The 14,761-nt window shown below is 39.1% G+C and overlaps 1 protein-coding gene across 1 annotated transcript in view; it reads left to right on the forward strand.

Moving 5' to 3' along the window:
• The window catches only part of ITGA8 (integrin subunit alpha 8), a 287,595-nt gene that overhangs the window by 244,477 nt on the left and 28,357 nt on the right, over nucleotides 1-14,761 (forward strand). Inside the window, exons 26-27 of the mRNA XM_066280756.1 lie at nucleotides 5,061-5,189; nucleotides 10,476-10,589. Coding sequence (XP_066136853.1) covers nucleotides 5,061-5,189; nucleotides 10,476-10,589 — 243 coding nt within the window. The remainder of the gene's footprint in view (nucleotides 1-5,060; nucleotides 5,190-10,475; nucleotides 10,590-14,761) is intronic.

Here is a 14,761-nt window from a genome sequence, read left to right on the forward strand (position 1 = left end):
GTTACCATCAGCTTCTCATAGCCTTTAGCAAATGTTACTCTGAACTGAATGTCTGCCTACCATGGGTGCTGGGAGGCCAGCCTCCCTCACCTAAAAGGATTCCAGATTAAGGAAAAACATGACCTATGGGTTCACATTAAGTTGTGAAACAGGCTCCAAAAGTTCATTTAGAAAATAGGCTTTCACTGTTTATTTACATTTCTTGGATAACTTCTTTCTTGTTTTTTTATTTGTTTTTGGCGGTTTTTGTTTTGTTTTTTGTATTTTGAAATAATTTTTAGAATATCATTTAACAAAACTGGTTGCAAGTCATTAGAAGACTTTCTGACTATGGTATTTAAGAGTGTCATTCCTCTATCTATAAAATAATGTTACAGAGGAAATAAAGAAATGTGTTTTATCAACCACTGCTGTGTAATATATTCATTCTGTAGCTAAAAGTAAGTCTTGTATTTTATTGAAAGACCATTACAAATACTTGTGAATGATGATGTACTGAGCCTACCACTATAGGATGTGTTTTTTAGAGGGGGTGGTTTACTTGTTTTGTTTTGTTTTAGATGAGAGGAGGGGAGATAGTGAGGCAGACTCCTGCATGCTCTGGCAACCCCATTTAGGGCTGATGCTCCAGTACTGAGCTATTTTTAGCACCTGAGGCTGATATGCTCCAACAAAGCCCTCTGTGCCTGGGGCCATGCTGCAACCAATTGAGCCACTAGCTGCAGGAGGGGAAGAGATAGAGAAAGAGGAGAAGGAGAGAAGCAGATGGTCGCTTCTCCTGTTTGCCCTGACTTGGAATCAAACCCAGGATGTCCATATACTAGGCCAATGCTCTAGCCACCGAGCCACTGGCCAGGACCAGAATGTGTTCTTTGTACACACAATGCTGCATCCAATGAAACCACAAAGGAAGTTAAAGAGTTTTCTTCTCTTTGGACTCTTATTTTACCACTACTGTTACTACTGCTACTACCAACAATAATAATAAACTCTAACTTGGGAAAAAAGAAATACTCCCTAGTTCCTTCCTGCATCTCTTCTCTGTAATTCGGTTACCTACAGAATTAACCCTCTAACAGATCACCCAAATACCTATTTAAAAAAGGAAATGGCACATGACAAATCTCAAAGCAAAAGCCACATACACACAGATACACATATACAGTATATGATTGAAAATATATATATAATAGAATCTTAGAGATTTTCATAATTTTCTATCTAAACTCAATTTTTGATCTTATGATATAAAAGTTTTCCTATCAGACCACAGAACCATATCTTGAGTACCTCAAGACCATATCCTGAGGATCCATGAACCATGCATGCCTCACACTTCTCACTGTGTCAGACCTTAACATTATCCTGGAGTACTCCAGTGTCCACGGGGCTGACACTTCCCTCACTTCTAGGTCTCATATATTTAACATATATGCCTCCCATTCAACCTCCTAATTTTATAATTCTTTCACTTCTTTGATATGAAGTCTTTTTCCAAATTAATGAACCCACCCCACTCTCATGACCATCTGGAATCCATGGTGAGTCAGTTGAAACATTCTGTTACAAATTCCCTTCTTTAACCTCCTTTCACCTCCATCCTTCAAGTTCCAACCTTGAAAATCTCAGTCATATACAGTCTTATATTTTGGATTCTCTACCCCCTTAGCCTGAGGGCACCGTTACAGACTGATGGGAGGAAGTGTTATTGGGTAGCCAGCTTCCAGAGAAGTCCTCCCTGCCGTTTTGATGATCTCTGCCTCCCGTTCTCTTTGTTGGCTTCTCCAAATCTTCACTACTCTCCTGCCATCCAGCCTCTTTAGCATTTCTATCCCAGATAAACTTACAGCAAGAGAATCTTCTAATGATCTCTTTCACCACCCCACCTGACCCTCGCCCCCACACACACACATATCTAATCATTTTTCCCCCATCCTCAGCTTTTTTTCAACACTCTCAGGGGAAGGAGAATTTTCCCTTTACTTCAAAATTTAACTTTGCTACAAAAAGCATGTCCTTCATTTCCTGCGTCCTCAGCCTCTTCCTCTCTACTACTTCCTTCCTTTGGATCCTATAAACTTACTTAAATTTCCTCCATCTCAAAATAAACAGTAAACAAATAACTTGCCTCTGCATTCTCTTCCAGGAAGGGGCCTTTTCCTTTCCATTTTTAGACAAGCTGTACTTGCTATTCCTACTGTTATTTGTTTTACTCTTATTATTACAATTATAAAATGGCTTTTTGTTTTTAGTTTTCATATTTAAAAATTCTAAATGTCCATCAGAAGAATGTCACAACGTATAAAAAACATAAAGAAGAAAAATTTAAATTTCTAGTACTGTCACCATTCATTCACTTACTGTTACATTTCCTATTTATTTATGAATTATTTATCCATATCACTGCATACTGTGAAAATAAAGGATACTCCTTAAAAATTCATAATATCATTATCATACCTTTAAAAAATTAGCAAAATGTTTTTATTATCATCAAACCTCTACTGCTAGTAATACTCTTAGATGACTATTCTTCTAGATTATTTTTCTATTTCTAGATATATAAGCTAAATATACATTAATTTTTTATTAAAATATATAATCTTATTATATATGCTATTTTGTAACCTGCATTTTTCCCTTACTAAGATCTTATATCTTTCTAAACTATAGCTTATATCATTTTTTTACAACTGCTTAGTAGTCATTTATATATCATTCTTTAACCAGTAACCTGTATATACCCATAATATTTTGTTACTGTCTTTATTATCTCCATTATAAATAACTTAAAACATTCATTTTTTATTTGTTTTATTTTGCCTCTTTCTTATAATTCAATGTTTGAATTTTGTTTTGTTTTATTTAGATTCTGTAAATAAGTGGGATCACAAACTATTTGTCTTTCTCTGTCTGACTTTTTTCACTTACCATAATGCCCTCAAGGTCATCCATGTTGTTGCAAGCACCAAGATTTTCATCATTTTTATGACTGAATAATATTCCGTCTGTGTGTGTTTTCTTTATTCATCCAACAATGGACACTTAGATTGTTTGTATGTCTAGGCTATTGTGAATAATACTGCAATGAACATAGAGGTGGAGATATCTTTTTGAATTAGTGCTTTCATTTTTTTCTGATAAATACCTAAAAGTAGAATTGCTGAAACATATGTCTATAATTTCTCAAGTGACAAATGTAACGAATAATATTTAGTCCTAATTTTATTTTTTACTCCTCACCTGCCTCTGACATTCTTATAGTCACTCTTTTTGCAGCTTTCTTTTCCGTAGATGTCCATAGATTCATACTTGCCTGGATTGCCTCCTTCATCTCATGCTCCCCATCTTACTTTTCTTCCTTGGATCTGCTTTCTCTCCCTCTTTTCCAATATTTCCTACGATGTTGTATGTGACCCTACGCTTCTCATTTTTCATTTTTGCAGTGAGCAGCTCAGATGAGTCAGTAGGCAGTTACTGTACATGTGGATAGGTGCTGATGAGGAACAGAGCCGTCATGTGGAACGTCAGATAGGGGCTGAGGAAACCGGCCTGGTGCAGGTCGGGAATGGAGGCTGTTTCTGCACACCAGAGGCAGAATGCACAGGGCTCCTGCTGAGACATGAGGCAGGAAGAGCAGACCAAAGCTGGAACCTGGAGGTCTATGCATGGCACACTAAGAAGTCTAGACTCTGTCTTTTGTTTGTCCAGGAGATTTTCCTAGGCTCTCAGGACATATTGGGCACTATCATTTCATCTTTGGTGGTGCATCCCACATCTGCGGTGTGAGAATATCTTTTCTCATTCCACAGCAATAAACATGCCGTTACTGTCCCTGTGACTACAAAGAAAATCTGGATGAAAGAAGATGTGTTTGGGGAGAAGGGGAGCAGAAACATAGGCTTCTTTATTCAGTTAGTCTAAAAGAATGTTAATAGCATGTTATGTGTCGCTTATTGGAAATCTCAAAATATGTATTCAGCCATTAGATGACCCAGTCTGGAGCCTGAGATAAAATCATAAATTCTCAAACACTTTCAAAATCAACTTTGGGCTGAAAACAAACTCCTATGGCATAATGTTCATGAGCCAAGATTAGGAAAAGTCATTGTCATTAGAACGTGGGTCTCTCCTGAGGGAGCACTTCTTACAATTACAGGAGTGTGGGGTTCAGAAGTGCCTACGTCAGGTCCCAGACCATGTTGGAACCTTGTGGTTGGTGCCACGCTTGGCTGCCACCTCGGGATCTAAGTCTCCACATAGAAATCTCCTCAGCTTAACCAACCCCGATAAACAGGGAGAGGGAAGAAAAAAGTGAATAATGGCTCTTTGCCTGAAAAGTGACTCCATATTTTCTATGCTTACAGAGAAATCACTTCTGCTCAAAATCTTATCTTCATTGCCCTAGCCAGTTGGCTCAGTGGTAGAGCGTCAGGCATCAGCCCGGCATGTGGATGTCCCAGGTTGATTCCTAGTCAGGGCACACAGAAGCGTCCATCTGCTTCTCCAACCCTCCCCTTCTTGCTTCTCTCTCTCTCTCTCTCTCTCTCTCTCTCTCTCTCTCCCTTCCTGCAGCTTAGAACAAATTGACCCTGGGTGCTCAGGATAGTTCTATGGCCCCCATCTCAAGTGCTAAAAAAAAAGATTGGCTCTGGTTACAACAAAGCAACAGCCCCAGGTGGGCAGAACATTGCCCTCTACAGGGCTTGCCAGGTGGATCCTGGTCGGGACACATGCTACAGTCTGTTTCTGCCTATCCTCCTCTCACTAAATAAAAAAAATAGTAATAATAAAATTTTTTTAAATTTTATCTGCATAAGATGAACTTTTCAGGTGGCATTCCACATGCCTCACAAATTCCTATCATTGGAGAATAGCAAGGTTGTTCCTTACGGGTGGGATTCATTTTGCTGTTTGGAATGCTGCTGGTAACTTAGACCATGTCTGCATTCTAATGCAAATTATATCCAGTTGTGGAAAAAAAATATTCTGGAGAGTTCAAGGCTAGGTAACAAGTGTTAATGTGATTGTACGTGATACCTCTTGCTTTCTGTTTACAGCCTGCTGCCCTCCAAGAGGACACCCCTGAGCTGAGTGCCTTTTTGCGAAACTCAACCATCCCTCATCTTGTCAGAAAGAGGGATGTGCCTGTGCCAGAGCTTCACAGACAGAGCCCAGCAAAAATCCTGGTGAGTAATCAGTGCACAGAACCTGGGGGAAAGATCAGATGCGACAACACAGACGGTTTAAGCTTCAACTGTTGCTTTTCACTTTCCAATTCTGATATGCCTGACATTTTTTGCCAGTACATAGTGTGAGAAATGAAAGTGGCTTTTCTGGGAGGACTAATGAGTACTTGCAATGTAAATTTTCACCCTACTCAACCTGCCATGGAGGCCACATTGGGGAAGTAATGATAGAAACATAAAATGTGACCATTAATGTGTTTTAAGGACTTAAAGATTCACTTATTAGCCCGTCCCCAGACACTGCACTGGTGAAAGTTTGAAGTGAGCCTCAAGCAGTGCTGCCTTTCAATGAGCCCTGGGAGTGAGTGTTGCACCTGTCCCTGAATCTCGGCATCCTCTGCTCCATCTCCAAGAGCCGAGAATGGAATGTTCAGGTGTCCTGGGCCAAAGAGAACTGCAGTCTTAGCACCACATTCTGTTGTAGATCTAACCTGTGCTTGCTAAGTTAGCACTTTGCAAAAATGGTGGACAGCATTCCTAAATCAGCATTTTTTATTCAATTCTCCCTTATGTTCCGATATGAGTGGTAATGCCACTGAACTGTACACTCAAAAGGGGTTAAAATGGGTTTCTTTTAAAAAATATATGTCTTGAATTTCCTCTGACATTCCTTTATTTCATCTTGACAGTATAAAGAGTTATAAAAATGGAAGTGGACAGAAAAGTATAATGAGCAATTCTGTCTTGTTTTGAGAGCAAATCTAACTTAATCAGTTAAACCTAAGTCAAGAGAGGAATGTTTATTATAATAGAAAAACCTGAAATTATATGGCAAAAAGCTATGGCAGTTGGCAGATAGGATTTGAGTTCCTATAAATTTTTATGACACTATAACATTTTGAAAAATGTAAGAGTAGGGAATTTGTGTGCTATTGAATTTATAATAAATTAATAAAATTCTACATAATATCATTTTTAAAAAGCTTTCAGGAGGAATAGAACAGAAGCCAATGATTTAAGTCCTGGGAATGCAATGTACCTGCCTGGTGACTACTATAATAATACTATATGGTGTGTTTGGAAGTTGTTAAGCAAGTAACTGTTAAAAGTTCTCATCACAAGAAAATAAAAGTGTAATTATATATGGTAATAGATGTTAACTAGACTTATCATGATTATGTTGCAATATATAGAAATATCAAATCATTTTGTTGTATATCTGAAATTAATGTATGTCAGTTATACCTTGTTATATTTTTAAAAATTTTAATGATTGACATCTATAGAATTCTAATATACAGTGCCAATAAGAAAGCCCTCTGAAGAACCAGTGCCCAAACCCGTGGAGACCAACAATTTGGAAAATCAAGATTTAACTCTATTTTTAAATTTCCACTTCAGAATAGATCTCATGAGTTTATAAAGACTGTGGAGATCAATATTCTTTTGAAAATTATATGCTCTTCTGTTATGAGATCAGATTTTTTTCTTTGTATTCTTTCTTATTAAAGATTTTTAACACAAGATGATCTCTAACCTTTGACTATCATAGAAACTTATTATTGCAGTGAAGGCAAGGCGATCCTGGATTTTCACATCTGATTTTGTTAAATAATGTTTTATTCTTTTTCTCCCTTATTGGTTCAAAAATTGCAAGTCATATGCCTCCCTATGTCCTCAAGTCAAAATAATTCTGGATAGAAAGTGATTATGCAAAATTTATTCTGGAATCAAAAGCTAAATAAGACCTCCTACAGTTTTTGTTTAGTTAAAAACAACTTACTGGATCCCATTTCTGATTAGAAATTTGAAAGTGGAAAGTACCAACGTCCTACACTGGGATCATCATTTCCAATTTGCATAGGAAAAATTTGTATCTGTAACCCTGAGATATAATTTCTCCTCTACTTAAGAACATCCTTGCCTTTCTCATCTCGGGCCCCTGATTCTTTTGCATCTATTACCCCCATCTTCTCCTCCTTTTATTACTCAGTTAACAGAAACTTTATCTTTCTTAATCCTGTTCAGTGGGATTGATACTCTTGACCACTTTCAGAAACCATCGCCTCCCCTGGATTCCCCCAAAACATTCTCTCCTGCTCCCCTTCCTACCTTTTGATTTGCACTTTGAATTTTTCATGACTTTCTTTTTCTCATCCTAGAAGTTTCCAGACCTCAGGATTACATCCTCAGCCCACCTCTTCTCACCCATTGACTTTGCATTCCTAGGAAAATTTCTTGCATGATCATAACTGCAGTCATTAGTCATTTCTAAGTGTTTCCTACTGTCTTAACCCTCCCTTGCTCCTTTAGAGATTTGAAGAGTTCACTGTATATATCCATCTGGACATAGACATGCCATTCCCCACATGTCCAAAACTCTGTTTCCAGGACCCACAAAATATACATCTTTTTTTATTCCCAGTCTCAGTAATGCCAGCACCCATCCACCCAGTTCTCCAAACCAAAACAGCCACTCCACCTCTCCCTTTCCTTTATCCTAGCCTTCAATTAGTCTCCACATGTCTATTCTACTTCCAAAACTTCTCTAAGATACATCTTTCTCTTTCCATTCCTACTGCTTCAGTTCAGGGCCTCATCATTTCTCACTTGGACTCTTGTAACAAGTACTTATTCCCCTTGTCTCCCACTGTTCTGTTTGTTCTTTCCACACACCACCTGTCTCCTAAAATACAAACATGGTCATAGCCCTTGCTCAAAAACCTTCACACCCTGACCAGGAGGTGGCACAGTGGACAGAGCGTCGGACTGGGATGTGGAGGACCCAGGTTTGAAACCCTGAGGTCGCCAGCTTGAGCTCAGGCTTATCTGATTTGAGCAAAAGCTCACCAGCTTGAGCCCATGGTGGCTGGCTTGAGCAAGGGGTCACTCAGTCTGCTGTAGCCCCCTGGTCAATCAAAAGCAATCGAGCAACTAAGGTGCCGCAACGAAGAATTATTGCTTTTCATCTCTCTCCCTTCCTGTCTTTGTGTCCCTATCTGTTCCTCTCTCTGTCTTTCTCTGTCTCTGTCACGAAATAAATAAATAAATAAATAAATAAATAAATAAATAAATAAATAAATAAATAAATGCTTCACAGACTCCCCAGTGTATTCTGAATAATATCATCCCTGGCACAAATAGAAAGATCCTTTACAACTTGGACTTTCTCTCTTCCTATCTCATTGCCATCTGTCCACTCCACCCCAGAAACCCTTTTCTTCTCTTTCCTGAACATGCATCAAGCTTCTATGAGAGAACCGTGTCCCCCATCATCCTGTACTTCTAGGTAACTCTTTCTCATCTTTCAAAATTCACTCTAAGCATCACCTTCTTCAAAATCCTTCAACAGAGTTAGTGAGCTGGGATCACCATTTCCAGGGAGTTTACAAAAATTACCTCCTGACTCTCCACCACCTTTGCCTTCAAAGGGTGGGGTTAGCCATACACAGCATGTCAATAATAAAACATAGGCTAACGTGAGAGTCCTCACTAGTGGCATAAGCTTCATACTTTGAGAATTCCTGCTTCTGCTGGAGACAGACCCAAACATCTCAGTTCCCAACTCTAGTAGAACAAGAGCAGCCCAGCTACCTATATTTGTAAACATCATGGAGAAATCTAACAATATTGGAGTTTATCACATATACATTACTTATTGCTTGGCTTTTAGAGAATGCTGAGGGTCTCAAAGAAGGTTTTTATAGTTATATGTTCTGAGGTTACCCTGTATTGTATCGATTTCATTAGTGCAATATGCCTCAGCAAACTACTTCACACCATATCGAATAAACTAATGTCTATTGAGCATCTGTAGGCCAGTGCCCAGTGCCTGAAACATAAACAATAAAGCATAGCCCACACAATAAATTCAAATCAATGAGTATAATTCAAGAAGTATCATCCTACTTATGGGAACATGGAAAATGGATGTGAGGTGTTCATTTATTTCTATAATGAGATCCAATCAGAAAACATGATTTGATAGGTAGAATGTCATCATAATAAATAATTTCCAGGAACATGCATTTTATATATATTATATATATATTAAAGATTACCCATTATAATTTGAACAACCCTAGAAACTAGTTTAAGGTCCTGGCCAATGGCTCAGTGGATAGACTGTTGGCCTGGCCTATGGACAATCTGGGTTAGATTCCTGGTCAGGGCAAACAGGAGAAATGACCATCTGCTTCTCTCCCCCTCCCCCTCCTCCCGCTTTCCTCCCCCTCCCTCTTCCCCTCCACTTCCCTCTTCCCCTCCTGCAGCCCCAGGCACTGAGGATAGCTCAGCCGGTCCATGTGCATCAGCCTCAGGCACTAAAAATAGATCGATACTTAAGCATCACCCCAGATGATAGATCCCAGTCGGGGCACATATGGAAGCCTGTCTCTCTATCTTCCCTCCCTCACTTAAAAATAAATAAATAAACTATATAGTTTAAAAACAGCTTAATGGATGGAACTCTCTGAAGAGCCTGCTTTATAACCAGGAAGTAATTTAGACAGAAAGAAGAATGTTATAGAGCAAATGCTTGTCAGTAGGTTAATAACTTTGAATCTTTGAAATAATATAAACTCAGGGACCTTCTTTGAAAACCATTCTAGAACTTTTATTTTGTCCAGGGTTGAGTGCTGTGACTGTCCATAGAAACATTTCCCTGAGTTCTAAGCAAATGAAACAGAACAATTAAGTTGCTATTATAAGATGATGGTTTTAAGTCCTTAGAAAAGAACTTAAATTTTATGTTGTCCTTATGTTCCATTTTATCTCTATATTGCCACTGAAGTTGGTACATCATTACCACCAAACTGTGTTTTTTCTTGGCTGTTTTAATGTATTTGTTCTTCATTTAAATTAATAATTTATAGATTAGGCCAGTGGTCCCCACCTTTTTGGGGCCATGGACCGGTTTAATGTCAGAAAATATGTTCACGGACCGGCCTTTAGGGTGAGATGGATAAATGTATCACGTGACCGAGACAAGCGTCAAGAATGAGTCTTAGACAGATGTAACAGAGGGAATCTGGTCATTTTTAAAAAATAAAACATCGTTCAGACTTAAATATAAATAAAACGGAAATAATGTAAGTTATTTATTCTTTCTCTGCAGACCAGTGCCAAATGACCCACGGACCTGTACCAGTCCATGGCCCAGGGGTTGGGGACCACTGGATTAGGCAATGACTTCTGAGGAAATAAGATATAAATAAACTGACTTCAGGGTCAATTCTCTACCACAGTTTAAAGCTGCTGATTTTGCGAAGTTATTGTTTTTTGCAGAATTGTACAAATATCGAGTGTTTACAAATCTCCTGTGCAGTGGGACGCCTGGAAGGAGGAGAAAGTGCAGTCCTGAAAGTCAGATCCCGGTTATGGGCCAAGACGTTCCTCCAGGTAATGGAAACACAAAACACTGCACACCGCTCACAGGGAACCTCTTTTCAAAAGTTCAGCTTGACGCTTATTGTTTAAAATGGTTTTTAAACTTTAAACATTTTGTTTTTACAAATTTTAAATTAAAAAAAATTTAAGTAGTTTATATTTAAAAATTGATTTAAAAAATTTTTTTTTCTTCATTTTTCTGAAGCTGGAAACAGGGAGAGACAGTCAGACAGACTCCCGCATGCGCCCAACTGGGATCCACCTGGCACGCCCACCATGGGGCGACGCTCTGCCCACCAGGGGGTGATGCTCTGCCCATCCTGGGCGTCGCCATGTTGCGACCAGGGCCACTCTAGCGCCTGGGGCAGAGGCCACAGAGCCATCCCCAGCGCCTGGGCCATGTTTGCTCCAATGGAGCCTTGGCTGCGGGAGGGGAAGAGAGAGACAGAGAGGAAAGCGCAGCGGAGGGGTGGAGAAGCAAATGGGCGCTTCTCCTGTGTGCCCTGGCCAGGAATCGAACCCGGGTCCTCCGCACGCTAGGTGATTTTAAATTTTTTAAAAGAAATTATATTCTTTTATAAGAAGGATCTGTTGGTCATCCTTCCCATCTAGTTAAGACAATTTTTTTCAGCTTTACCAAAATATTATTGATATATAACATATATAAGTTTAAAGTCTATAATGTAATAATTCAGTACACATATATAGTATAAAATTCTTTTGAATCCAACTAATATACATAAAATTTTATAGTTCTAGATTTTCATGTTTTCTGATTCAAAATACCTCTACTGTCTTGAAAATATTATTTAATTTTGTTTCTAAAATAAACCAGAGGAAAATTTAAGTTATTTTAAAATTTTTGTTGTGAAGCCCTTTAAAAAAAAAAACTTCAGGCAAGCTTTTCTCAACCTTAGCACTATTAATATTTTGTATAATTCTTTGTTGTAGGGCTGTTTTTTGTATTATAGGATGTATTATAGCAGCATACCTGGGCCCTATCCACTAGATGCCAGTTGTGACAACAACAAAAAAATGTTTTTAGATATTCCCAATGTCCCATGGAGCACAGTTACCCCTGGTTGTAGCAACTTACATAGGGAGAAGTGCAGTGTACAATTTGCAATTTCTTTTTCTTTTCCAAGTGAGAGGAGGGGAGATAGACAGACTCCCACATGCACCCAAACCAGGATGCACCCAGCAACCACTCGCAACCAAGCTATTTTTAGTGCCTGAGGTGAAGGCTCCATGCAGCTATCCTCAGTGCCCAATGTGCTAGAATCAATCAAGCGGAGGCTGTGGGAGGGGAAAAGAGAGGGGGGGGGAGAAGGGGAGAGGGAAGAATAGAGAAGCAGATGGTCGCTTCTTCTGTGTGCCCTGACTAGGAATTGAATGCAGAGCATCCACACACCAGGCTGATGCTCTAGCACTGAGCCAGCTGTCTGGGGTCTCAATTTTTTTTTATCTTTTTTTGGTTAAACCATTGTTTATTTATTCACTCAACAAGAATTTATGGTGTGCCAACTATGCTGCAGGCACCGCTTCAGGTGTGACTTGCATTCCATCAGTTTACTCACAGTGACTCTGCTGTAACTTGTCATCTCAGAGTTAGGGGAAGAATCTGAGTGTATTCACAAGTGCACACAGTCTAAGTCAGTGGTTTTCAACCTTTTTACACTTGAGGACAGGTGAAAATAGGAGAATTACTTTGGGGACCGCTAAGGTAGAAATCACCTTGAGCATATGTGAATTCGACTAAGATCATTGGGTCTATAATCTTCATATAACATCAGGGTGGGTAACTCTTTTGTGGACCAGCACAATATTTCTGGTGGACTGATCCACGGACTAGTGGTTGAAAAACACTGCTCTAAATGATAACTATACATTCCTCCCATCACTTTGAACATCACGTCCTACTAAAATGAGGGAGAACAAGTTTTCAGTAAAGCAGGACTAAAATCATTGTGACACTGTGGTCAAAGGCAAATGATGCTTTTACATGGAAGCGTCACTTCTATGCATAATATTCTATTCTAGCAGGAGGCCTTGAGAAGGAAAATTGCACCTTCATTTCCTGTTCAAAAAGACCCTGCAAGTCTAGAAGTCAGTAGCAATTAAGGGACTTTCTAAACAGTAACTACTATATTTAGCACGAGTAAAGTCAGACCAGAACAATGTGCAGGGACATTCCAAAGTCCTATCAGAGCAAAGTGCCTCTTTCTAAAGATTTGGGAGAGAGTGGCACAAGTCACTACATGTATACCCACAGCCGTAGCTCAGATTTCTGTACTTCCACAGTTTCTCAGTTCCACCTTTGGAAGCTGACTGGAAAAGAAGAATGCATTGTTATTACAAATTCTCTCTATCTTCTCTCTCTCTCTCTCTCTCTCTCTCTCTCACACACACACACACACACACACACACACACACACCCTATATTGGATATATTAGAGGTCTGATAGTTTTGGCATACAACCCAGAGGGAAGTAAACATTTTCTGCCTTCTTAATCCAGGATAGAAAGTTTACAATTCTTGGTTGACAGGCTTTGCTGCACTACATTTGTTTCTGTCTACATGGTGAGCATACAGACTGGTCAGGAAAAGGTTTTATTTAGGTTGATCTTAAATGCTTCCCTGTTCAGTGATTGTTCCTTGAAACAGCAACTTCTTTACAGCTTCAAGTTTTACCTGTAATTGCCTAGGTTTTGTCATCTCACAAGGTAAGTGGTTCTGATAAATGCTGAGTGTTGAAACATAGGCTACATAAAATGGGTATGTGTTTTAAAATAATTCTTGAGAAGGAATTAGACAATGGGGAGGTGAGAATCAGGGAGTAGAAGAGCTCATATTGTTACCGGCCACACTAGGTGTTTAATCAACTCAAAATTCCCACTCCCCACTCCATTTATTAACAACTCTGTAACTTTTATGAGTACCATGACCGTCTTTGTGCAAAAGTACTCCATTACCGTGACCGTCTTTGTGCAAAAGTACCCCATAGAGGCATCTGGTAGGCTACTGACAACAGTCTAAATGACACTGCCATGAGGGAGGAACAGAGCATTTTCTGAAGATTAACGCTGGGCTGGTTGAAGATCTAAGATATTATCAAGGGATGTCAACTCCAGCTGCTTTTCAATCCTAACTTGCCTACAGTGTGGCAGTGATTACCCGGAGAGATTTCTATGTAAAAAGATTATTTAATGTAGAAAAATATAGTTGTCATATAAAGAACATGGCTGAAAGCATTCAACTTTCAACATGGAATCAATAATATGACTCTGCTCGGAATTGTTTTTCCTGAATTAAGTACTTACCTGTGCTGTGCCTATGACCTAACAGCCACAGAGCTAGTGTATCTTTTTCTGATGCCAACCCAGCCAATCATAGCCTAAAAACTCACGTTTCTTAGTCCTGGAGCTCCAGAGAAACTCATAAAAATGGGGAAAAAAATGAACTTTTTCCTAAAAAGGGTAGAAGAGACCTTGGCTTTTAAAATAAAGAACAGATAAATCATGAGTTGTATTATTTATCAGATGGGTGTTATGTGGGGTGGGAAGGTCATCAAATAAGTAAAATACCTGATGTGTTCATTCACGGTGCTTTTATATGATCGGTGAGCCAGGCTTGATGAAGGCTCCTGTGCGTGCTGTTCTAGCTGCTGTAGGAGATATACATTTTATGTTCCCTGATATAGGCCTTTTGTTTTTATATAATCTTGTTGGGGAGAAAAGTAACGGAAAAAAAAAAACCAAGAAGTTAAATAGCAATGTGAAAATTCCAAACAATGTATGACAAATGGAATCTCAGCTCAGAGTGTGGAATCAGAATCTCTGAGCCCGACTTCCGGTGTTTCTGAAGCCCAGCAAAGCACAGGGTTTGTGAACCATTGAAAATGACAGTAAAGAGTGGCGATGAATGAAAAATGTGAGAAGGAATCCAACTGTGGCCAAGAGCAGAGGTGGTAAAGAAAGGCGGTGGAAGAAAGTCCTCAGTGAAACATGTTTCTCCATGCTCTGCATTCTAGAGTTTAAATCCCATTTTTTATCCATTAAGAAACTTCCATATTCATAAATGCAGAATCACATAGGACAAAAAGTTTTTATCTAGAGTCCATTCAGAGACAAAGTTCTCCCATAATTTCTTTTTCCAAACACATGACTTCAAGAGCAAAAAATAT

The sequence above is a fragment of the Saccopteryx bilineata genome, chromosome 5 (genome assembly GCF_036850765.1).
Source record: "Saccopteryx bilineata isolate mSacBil1 chromosome 5, mSacBil1_pri_phased_curated, whole genome shotgun sequence".
Taxonomy (NCBI): domain Eukaryota; kingdom Metazoa; phylum Chordata; class Mammalia; order Chiroptera; family Emballonuridae; genus Saccopteryx; species Saccopteryx bilineata.